Here is an 11,328-nt window from a genome sequence, read left to right as displayed (position 1 = left end):
ACAGCATGAAAGAGTAAAGGTGAAATATACCTGTTACACATAGCTCACTGCTGTGCTGTGCTAGAACTGTGTGCAGGGGTAATTTAATGATGGATTAGTCAGTGTGTATTTACTTAACTCCATCATTTTTTTGTAGCACTCAGCTTTAACTTCTGTGTGATTATATGTTATATTTATGTATCCACAAAACTAAAATATGTATGGAAAAGCTATTCTTAAAAAGATATTGGAAATAATTATATATGAACATTATAAAACCTGTGTTGCATTTGTCAAAAGGTTCTAGGCAGTCAGGATTTCATGATAACTTCAGTGTTATGTTCCTTGTTTTATAATATTGTTAATGTTATATTCCTTGGTGTCTATATTCCTTGTTTTATAATATTATTAATGTTATATTCCTTGGTGTCTATATTCCTTGTTTTATAATAATATTCTGTGAATACATATACATGGTTACTTATCTAGTAATTGCTGTATTTTTTACACGTATTAATATTATTAAATTTTAGGTTGGTGCAAGAGTATTTGTGCTTTTGCATTGTTGAAATTTGTCATTTGATACTAGAAATATTAAATGTTAAGCATCATTTGAATGTGCATTTTTTTTTTTTGCTAAGACCTATTTGCTTCTTATTTTATATGTATTTTTAGACTATGAAAATTATGTTAGGCAAAAAGCAAATTTGAGCGGTTTTTTTATATGAGTTCAAAATGTGTTGTAAAGCAGCTGAGACAACCCACTGCAGGTATGGCTTAGGAATTGCTAACCAGTGCAATGGTGGTTCAAGAAGTTTTGCAAAGGAGCAAAGAGCCTTGAAGATGAGCAATAGTGGCTGGCCATCAGAAATTTACAAAAACCAGTTAAGTGCAGTCATTGAAGCCGATTTTCTTAAAAGGACATAAGTTGCCAAAGAACTCAAAACTGACCCTTCCACAGATGTTCAGCATTTGAGGCAAGTTGGAAAGGTAAAAAAGCTTGAAAAATAAGTGGATCATGAGCTGACCAAAAATGGAAAAAATCGCTGTTTTGAAGTTTCATCTTATTTTATTCTGTGCAACAATGAACCAACCTTTTTTTAATAGGATTATGACATGCGACAAAAAATGAATTTTGTGTGGCAACCAATGATGACCAGCTCAGTGGTTGGACCAGAAGAAGCTCAACCCCACTTCCCAAAGCCAAACTTGGACCAAAAAAAGGTCATGGTCACTGTTTGGTGGAGTCTGATCTACTACATACAGCTTTCTGAATCCCTGCAAAATCTGAGTGGTATACTCAGCAAATCAGTGAGATGCACTGAAAACTGCAAAGCCTGCAGTGACACTGGTTAATAGAAAGGGCCACATTCTTCTCCATGACAGCGTCCGACCACAAGTTGCATGACCAATACAAGTTGAATGAATTAGGCTACAACATTTTGTCTCATCTGCCATATTCAACTGCCAGTTCATAGCCAACTGACTACCACTCAGCTGACTACCACTTTTTCAAGCATCTCTACAATAAAACACTTCCACAACCAGCCGGATGTGCAGGATGCTTCTCAAGAGTTTGTTGAATCCCGAAGCATGAATTTTTACTCATAGGAATAAACAAACTTATTCTTTATTGGCAAAAATATGTTGATTGTAATGGATTTTACTTTATAAATAAAGATTTGTGTGAACCTGGTTATAATGATTTAAAACTCATGGCCCAAAACTGTAATTGCTTTTGCACCAATCTAGTATTTACTATTTATATGAAGTTGGTACTAGTGTAGAGAAGAGTGAGGCAGAGAGTTTAAGTAGCTTCTGAGTTTTCTAAGTAATGGAGCTGTAACTTTTTAAAAAATTATTTTTAATTGGCAAATGACTTATTGTTTATAACATGTTGTTTCTAGACAGGTATACATTGTGGAATGGCTAAGTCAAGCTAATTAACATATGCATAACCTCATATACTAAGCATTATTTTGGTGTTGAAAATACTTAGAATCTACTCTTTCATTAATTTTTGACAATGTAATACATTGTTATTATGAAGTAGACATTTTTACTCCAAAACTTATGCTATAGGAGGAAGCTCCAGAAAGTTCACTGAAAAATGAAACTGAAGTATGCATGTTTGTTAGTGCAAAAAAATTGAAATCATAGGCATAGCTTGGTTTTTTTTTTTTTTTTTTTTTTTAAGAGAGAGATTTTTGCTATAGGATGCATGTACTTACTGGAGAGATAGAGACCCAGAAAATGAGAAGTCACCCTCCAGGGGAAATGGCCACACTGCAATCCCTTCTCCTCCAGTCTCTTCATGGGATCTTGGGTGTGTATGAACATATGCCTGGCATGAGTTTTAAGCTGCTGGGTGTGGGACTCAAACTGTAGTCATCCACATGGGAGTCCAGCAATGTAACCATTGCTTGTTTGCTGGTCCCTAGTTTTTTGATATTATGCATATTCTGTGACCTTTCTGTGACCCCTCCCCTGCCCCTGTATATTTCTACAAACTTCTCTGTTACATTGCAGCTTCACTAGAAACATCTTAAACTTGTACAAATTGAAAGTGAAAACTATTTTTGTGGTAAAATTTAAATGTGTATAAACCCCTATTTCATTACTGTTTTCTTTTGCATTTTGTTTTTAAGATTCTTGGATTTCCCAATCAGCTTCATTTCCCCGTAATCAGAAACAACCAGGAGTGGATTCTTTATCACCAGTGGCCTCACTTCCTAAACAGATTTTTCAGCCTTCTGCCCAACAGCAACCCACTAAACCAGTTAAAGTCACGTGTGCAAACTGCAAAAAACCATTACAGAAGGGACAGACAGCTTATCAACGAAAAGGATCAGCTCACCTCTTTTGTTCTACCACTTGCCTTTCTTCCTTCTCTCACAAGCCTGCTCCAAAGAAACTCTGTGTTATGTGTAAAAAGTAAGGTTTACCTTTAAAAAGAATTCATGTAGTTGAAGTTTAGTGCTATATAATTTTAAGAAAATTGTTAATAGTTGAATAATAACGTTGGAATTGGAAGTTTCTCTCTCCAGTCCAGATGGCTTATGGATAAAAGGCTTCTTCTTTGAGTAGGCTTTGGGATTAATTTATGTAGTCCATAATTAATTAATTTTGTCTGTAATATTCATTAGACTCCTTGAATTTGTAAAATATGTGTTAATTTACATTATTAATTATAAGAGTTTAGCTCCTCTAAATAGCTAAAATGTTTAGCAGTTTATATATGGCTAATTCTGTACTAAAATATGTCAAATTGTACACTATATTCAGATCAAGATTATTTAAAATTGACAAGTCTTAAGGTTTTATATTGTGTTCATCTTTCTTTTAAACATTCAGTCATTAGAAATACTCAAGGTACCAAATTTTTGCCATCCTTGGAAAGATAAGATCTTTGTCATTTTTTTTTTTTAAGGTTTTGCTTTACTAGTTAAAAATAGCTGGAATTTGGTATATTATATGCAAGGTCAAACCAGGTGGACTTTCTGTACCATCTGTAGAGTTGTCCACATCTGTGAAGCTATATTTAGAGTGTGAAACTCTGGAAAGGGCTTAGTATTCTGTACATGTTTAATAAATCTAAATATTGAAATACCTGTGGCATTTATTAGATTGCTTTATAGTAGTAGACTTAGAATCTTGAAATTCAGAATTAAATAGGAAAACTTCAAAGATAATTTGTAAATCTGTAATGTTGTTTCCTTGCATTGCTGATTACAATAGGAAATCTGTGTAGAATGGTGGGTGAGGTTATATGGGGCTGAGGTGGGTGGGAGGTGTATTTAAGTTCAGTTATCCCTTTGAATGTATGTCATATTCCTGTGACTTAGCTATCTCATGCTTTTTACTTACTCAGGGGAGAGGAGTTATAAGAGTTACACGTTTATACCTCTATAAATAGTTTTTGACATTAAACTCCATATAATTAATAACAGCTTTTCTTTTCTTAGTGTTCAATATCTAAAAGCTGTGCTACTAAATTTGAAGATAAATTGAGTAGCAACATGATTTATTGATTGATTTTTTTTAAAGTTTTTGCCAGAGGGTGCATGTGCTTGCTGGAGAGATAAAGAGAGACAGTGAGAGGGAAAGTGGGAATTTACCCCCCTAGGGGGATTGGCCATGCTGCCTGGATTTTGGGCACGTACGCACATACGTGCATTGTGAGTTTCAAGCCACCGTATCTGTGCCTTGAATCACGGTTGACCATGTGGGAGTCTAGCACCCTAACCGCTATGCCACCTGCTGGCTCCATGGCAACTATTTAATAGTATAAAATATATTTGCTTCTCAGTCTTTGTTGCCAGAGTTTATATTTTTCTGCCAAATTTCTGAGTATTGATAGTGATTTAATAGATCTAGAAATGGCATTTGATTTCCAGCATTCAATCTGTGGAATTGAAAAGTGTGTTATCACTGTTATATTTAGTGTAATTGTACCTCCTTATTTTTCAGAGATATAACTACAATGAAAGGAACCATTGTTGCTCAAGTAGATTCAAGTGAGTCCTTCCAGGAATTCTGTAGTACATCTTGTTTGTCTCTCTATGAAGACAAACAAAATCCCACTAAAGGAGCTCTAAATAAATCAAGATGTACAATCTGTGGTAAATTAACAGAGGTTTGTATTTTTGTACTTTTATCACTTAGTTCTAACTAGTAAAAATATTTTAAACCTCAATAGCTGTTATATACTCTTTTATAAGTGTATATTCCCTTTAAAGTGAAGATATAAGAAAAAAACTGTTTTATAGATATCTAATTGTGTAATCCCATTCTCATAGAGAGAAAACTTTAGGAAAAATTATAATATTAATTGCCTTCTCTTTTCCTTGAAGTTGAGCGTACTCATAGACAAAACCGTAGAATTATGGTTGATTTTTGTCTTTTACCTTTAAAGTGAAAATATAAGAAAATAACTTATAAATATCTAATTATATAATTCTGTTCTCTCACAGGGAGAAAGCTTTAGGAAAAATCGTAATGTTAATTGTTTTCTCTTTTTTCTTGAGGTTGAGCATTTTCACAGACACCACCATAGAATTGTGGTTGATTTTTGTCTTGTAATATATTTATTTTATTAAACAAATAGGCTTAAGGGCCACCTCCATGGCCTGGTGATTAAGGGATGCTAGATCCCACATTGTGACTGACTATGTGACTTGAATCCTGCCCTCGCAGATTGGAAAACACACTGGGCATGTCTGTGTGTGTGCTCTAAATCCTGCCAGGATGGAAAAATGGAGGGATTGTGGTATGACCACTCCCCAACTGGGGATGCTTTCTCCTTCTTTTCACACACACTCTGACCAGTGCATGCAACCCTCTGGAAAACTTGAGAGAAAAAAAAAAATAGGTTCGTTACCTATATAAGACAACATATCTTGGTGAGATTATGTTTTGTAATTTAATATTGTTAATCTGGTATAAAGAAAAATAAAGCGGTATATACAAAGCTCATTTAAATTATTTGTAATGCTGATTCTCCTTGCCATTTTTTTAATTTACTTTTTTTTTTTGGAGAGGTTTTTGGTATAGGGCATGTGCGCTCACCAGAAAGACAGAGACAGAGAGATAGAAAGTGAGAAATCACTTCCGGGGGGATGGCCATTCAATCCCTTCTCTATTTTCCTCTCGGGATCTTGGGCAGTGCCGCACATGCGCTCAGTGTGAGTTTAAGTCACCAGGTCTGGGACTCGAACCATGGTCGACTACATGGGAGTCCAGCGACATAGCCATTATGCCAACTGCTGGTTCCAGTAATTTACTTTTACATTTTTAGGTCCTCTAGGATTTGTCTAAAGATATCTATTATGTGTTTTTATGGAGGTTAATATAAGCATTATCTAAACTTGGCTGTTTCATATCATTTTTTACATATCTCTAGAGAAGTTTGTAATGATGTCACTTGTATTTTTTTTTTCAGTGTGATATAAGTATTCCTGTGTATGTAATAGCAGTTCAAAGAATTATAAAATATACTTTGTTTTTTCTTTTCCTCAAACAAACCATATGGAACATCTTTGTATATGTTGGAATATATTGTTATTTAGCACTGTAAGACTAATCATCTTTAAAAAAATTTTTGTTTTCTTTTAGATCCGCCATGAAGTTAGCTTTAAAAATATGACGCATAAGCTGTGCAGTGACCACTGCTTTAATAGATACAGAATGGCCAATGGTCTAATAATGAATTGCTGTGAACAGTGTGGAGAGTACTTGCCCAGTAAAGGTGCTGGAAATAATGTTCTGGTGGTTGATGGTCAGCAGAAGAGATTTTGTTGTCAAAGTTGTGTCAGTGAATATAAACAGGTAATTCATATTCTGATCTAAATTGGGTGCTCTTTTGAATGTATTTGAAATGCTATGATAGTTTGACTCTTAACATTTGTTAACCAGATTTATCTTGAAATATCATTTAAGTTTATTATTGTCTTTATGTTATGGATATATGACCTACCTCAAATTAATTGAGAAATATATGTAGATTATTGTAAATAAATATATGATTTTACATATAATGGCAGATGCTATCAGAATGATATTTAAAAAAATTTTTTTTTCTATTTTTATGAGTTGGGAGAGGAATTGAAAATATTATTTTTCAAACTGTTAAAAAGGATAGCTTGGTGGGGGGGAGGCAGCAGGTGGTGTGGTGGCTAAAGGTGCTGAATTCCCACATGGCTGACCATGGTTCTACTTCTGGACTTGGTGGCTTGCTTTCTTGCTTGCTTTCCCTTTCTCTTTCTCTCTGGTCAAATTAAAAAATACTAATAACAAGTGGAATTAGATAAATAAATAGATAATTTTTTTAGAAAAAGCATAGCATGGGAATGAATATCTTGTTTACATTTAAAAGTTAAGATCAATTTCAGTATAAAGCTGCTTTTGAATTCATTCATGTAGCTCAAAAGTAAAAGGTATGTGAAAAGATAGTACTTGGAGAAATTAAACTCCCATTTTAACTTTCTCCTCTTGATTCCTATGCATCGCTTATAGGTATTACTTTTTTGTTCTTATGATTGGGTTGTCAGAAAAGTCATGATGTAGTTTTTCAGTGCAAAAATATGACATGACTTTTCTGACAACCCAATGTTTAATGTTTCCTGTTTTTGAAGAAAATAGGAAATATATAATTTGTTGTTAGATTCCTGTTTTTTCATATATAAAAGGAAGCATGCTGTTTGTATTATTTTGCCTTTTCCATTTTTTAACTTCACAGGGTATCCTAGAAATTATTTATCAGACTATACATAGGCCTTCCTCATTCTTATATCATGGCTACATAGTTAGATTTTTAGGAATTTAAAAATATCCATTGTTAAACATACCCATTATTGGGACTAGCAGATGGCATAAGGGTTATGTCGCTGGAATCCCACATAGCTCACTGCTGTTCGAGTCCCAACCTATTAAAAACCCAAGCCGGGTGTGCTTGTGTGTGTGTGCCCAAAAATCCCAAGAGGAGGATGGAGAAAGGATAGAGGTGTGGCCATCCCCCCTGGGGGGGGGGGTGGATGTCTTGCTTTCTGTCTCTCTGTCTCTCTGGTGTGTGGGTTGATATCTTGCTTTCTGTCTCTCTGTCTCTCTGGTGTGTGCTTGTGCCTTATAGCAAAAAATCTCTAAAAAAAATGCCCATTATTAAAAATTAAATCTAAACTCTTGTATTTATTTCAGTCTGCTAAGATTACTGTGACAAATGTAAGGTTGGCTTAAACCTTCAGCCCTCAGCCATTTTGGCACCAGGGACAGTTTTGTGAACAGTGTTGGTGGTGGGGATAGTTTTTGGATGATTCAAATGTATTACATTTATTGTACACTTTATATTGTTACATGGTAATATATAATGAAATAATCATATAGGTCTCCATAATGCAATGTTTGAAGCTACTCCCTAGCTCTATCCTTAGCTCTATTTCAGATCATCAGACATTAGATTCTCATAAAGATTGCATAACCTAGATCCACTGCATACATAGTTCACCATAAGCTTTGTACTCCTATGGCAGTCTAATGCCACCACTGATCTTGACAGGAGGTGGAGCTCAGGCAGTAATGCCAGTGATGGGGAGCAGCTGTAAATACAGATGAAGCTTTGCTTGCTTGCATGCTGCTCCTCTCTTCTGTGTGACATGGTTCCTTACAGACTGGTGGTGGTCCATGTTGCATGGGTTGAGGGTCCCTGGTTTAAATAATAGGCATTATATTCTCACAGTTTCAGAGGCTAGAAGTTGCAGATCAAAGTGCCATCAGGATTAGTTTTTGGTGAGACCTCCATCTTCCTTATTTACTCACTGTTGCCTTTCTTCATGCATGGGTTGTGAAAGAGAGGTTTCCATTTTTCTCTTCTTATAAAGGTATTAGTCTTACTAGGTTAGAGACTCATCCTTAACTTCATTTAACCTTAATTATCTTTCTTCTTATAAGGATACTAGTCCTAATCAGATCTTCACCCATATGACCTTATTTGACCCTCATTATCCAATATTACAGTTAATATTGGAGGTTAGGTTTTTTTTTTTTTTTTTTTTGAGAGAGATTTTCACTATAGGGCATGTGCGCTCACCAGATAGACAGAGAGAGACATAGAGACAAAAAGTGAGAAATCACCCCCCAGGGGGGATGGTCACGCCACAGTCCCTTCTCCTCCATTCTCCTTTTGGGATCTTGGGCATGCACGCACACACGCTCGGCGTTAGTTTTAAGCCACCGGGTCCGGGACGCGAACCGCGGTCGACTACGTGGGAGTCCAGCGACATAACCATTACGCTAACTGCTGGTTCCCCTGGAGGTTAGGGTTTTAAGATAAGAATTTCGATGGACGGGAGGGAGATAATTCAGTCCATAACAATATTAGAAGCAAAGATAATGAATATATAAATTAATTACTTTCTAATTATTTTACTGTCTTTTAATATTATCTGTGATCTTATGGTTATGTAAATTCTTTATATTTGTATGGTGGAAATACTATGTATAGTGGTATGGTTCTGTGTTTCTCTTTCCAATCTGTGTTGGTAGCCTGAAATTAGCAGTACTGGGAATATTTTCACAGCAAAGACTACAAATCTAGGCTCTCTTCCCTATCCCTTGAGAGCGAGTGGTTTCATATATGAGATTTGGTCATTTTTTTGTGGATGATATTTGGGTTATTTTCTAGTGTTTTGCTGACAGATAATGGGCAATTAATGACTTGGTGTCTGCTTTACTTTTTATTTGTGGAGCTGTGGTTTTAGGGTAGATTCTTGGAAGATTGCTTGAATAAAGACAAACATATTGGGACCAGCAGATGGTTGTAATGGCTACGTCACTGGACTCCCATGTAGTCAACCGCAGTTTGAGTCCCGGACCCCGTGGCTTAAACTCAAGATGGGCGCGCGTGTGTGTGTCCAAGGTCCCGAGAGGAGAATGGAGAAGGGATTGCAGCGTGGCCATCCCCACTGGGGGGGTGATTTCTCACTTTCTCTCTGTCTTTCTGACAGGCGTACACACCCTATAGCAAAAAACCTCTCCAAAAAAGGGGACAAATATGTTTTGGTTTCTAAGATCTTATTGTGTGTCCCTCTGTTGGAATTATACTGGTCTGCCTTTCTTTCAATAATATATGGAAGCAGAACCAGCAGTTACTGTAATGGCTAGGTCACGGGACTCCCATGTAGCCGACCACAGTTCAAGTCCTGGACCCGATGGCTTAAACTCATGCCAGGCGCATGTGTGTGGGTGCCCAAGATCCTGAGAGGAGAATGCAGGAGAAGGGATTGCACCGTGGCCATCCCCCCTGGGGGGTGATTTCTCGCTTTCTATCTGTCTCTGTCTTTCTGGAGAGTGCACATGCCATATAGCAAAAACCTCTCAAAAATAATTATCAATAAATGTTTTTACTTATCCTAATGAACAGAAATAATTGTTCCAGTTGTTGAAAATCAAATCTGTCATTTTAATTTGTTTTCTGTTTATTAGAAATGATGGTGAGCAGTTTTTCATGTTTCAAAGCTGTTTTTCCTTTTCTGTGTACTGTTTGTTTATATCTTCCACTCACTTTTCTGTTTGGGCTTTAACTTCAGTGTATTTCCTATTAAATTGTACATTTATGTAATATGCAATATTAGTTTATAATATATTCATTAAATTATTATTTATTCATTAACTACTTTGTTTTTGGCCCCTGTGCTAGTTCTTGGGAATAATATAGTGCGTTATAAAGCAGATACAGTTCTCTACCTTTATACGGTTTTCATTCGTTACCATACTATTTTTTAAGAGAGACTTTTGCTATTGGGCACATGCACTCGCCAAAGGGACAGTGTCAGGAAATAAGAAATCACCCCCCAGGAGGGATGGACTTGCGCGCACATGTGCCCAGCATGAGTTTTAAGCTGCTGGGTCTGGTACTTGAACTGTGGTCGACTACATAGGAGTCCATCAACATGACCATTATGCCGTCTGCTGGTACCAATCACCATACTTTAAATTTTATAGATAAGGAAGTTATATGGTGGTAGAAAAGATCCAACTGTTAATAGTCCCCGAGACTTACCAGAAGTTCATTATTGCTGATGGTATTGTATTTGTTGTCTTCTTACATCTAGAAGGTTTGCTAAGAGTGTAGACTTTAGAGTTATTTAGCTTGAGTTAAGATCATGACCCCACCAGTTTTTAACTCTATGCTCTGGGTACGTTACTTAAACTTCCTGTCTTGCCATTTTTCAACATTTATAAAGTTGAGAAAAATATTAATCCTTATCTCAAAATGTTGTGAAGATCTAATTTCTATTTTCTTTTAATTGTCTGACTGAGTGTGTTTTCTGGAGGGGGGGGGAAGAGTGAGAAAGAGAAGGATTAAGTTCCCCCCTACTCTCCCTACAATGGGATTTGATACAATCCCTTCTCTATTAGGTTGTCAGGAAAATCATGAGGTATTTTTGCACAGAAAATATCCAATATTTTTCACGTGCCTAGAGTGTTTTTCAAGCTACTGGGGCCTGGCACTAGTTTGCTTTACTCATAAACTTAATATAAAAGGCATTAATGATTAGATTCATCCTTGTTCATAATGGTGATTGGCTTATGGTGTTTATTTTGGTCATGTTATGTTTTAAATTTTAATATTGTTAAATTTGATATTTTTATTACTAATGGGTTTGGCTTCATATGTGTTCCCCTTTTCTAGGTTGTAAAGGAATACCTTTCATATTTCCTTCTCATATTTGTCTTTATTTTAATACTTAATCTAGTCTATTTGCAGTTTATTCAGATATATAATTAAGAGTTATGGGTCAAATTTTACCTGCTTTCAAATGACTGTCCTTATTTGAAAATTATTAATTATAAATT

At 35.7% G+C, this 11,328-nt stretch overlaps 1 protein-coding gene across 1 annotated transcript in view; it reads left to right on the top strand.

Annotated features, from left to right (window-relative positions):
• ZMYM2 (zinc finger MYM-type containing 2) overlaps nt 1-11,328 on the top strand; it is a 160,923-nt gene that overhangs the window by 54,026 nt on the left and 95,569 nt on the right. The window contains 5 exon segments of the mRNA XM_006146715.3: nt 2,628-2,913; nt 4,450-4,476; nt 4,478-4,518; nt 4,521-4,615; nt 6,094-6,306. Of these exon segments, the coding sequence (XP_006146777.2) occupies nt 2,628-2,913; nt 4,450-4,476; nt 4,478-4,518; nt 4,521-4,615; nt 6,094-6,306 (662 nt within the window).

Source organism: Tupaia chinensis, unplaced genomic scaffold (genome assembly GCF_000334495.1).
Source record: "Tupaia chinensis unplaced genomic scaffold, TupChi_1.0 Scaffold000186_1, whole genome shotgun sequence".
NCBI classification, from domain to species: Eukaryota; Metazoa; Chordata; class Mammalia; order Scandentia; family Tupaiidae; genus Tupaia; species Tupaia belangeri.
Note: the sequence above shows the minus strand (reverse complement) of the source record. Positions and strands in the feature narration are given on the sequence as shown.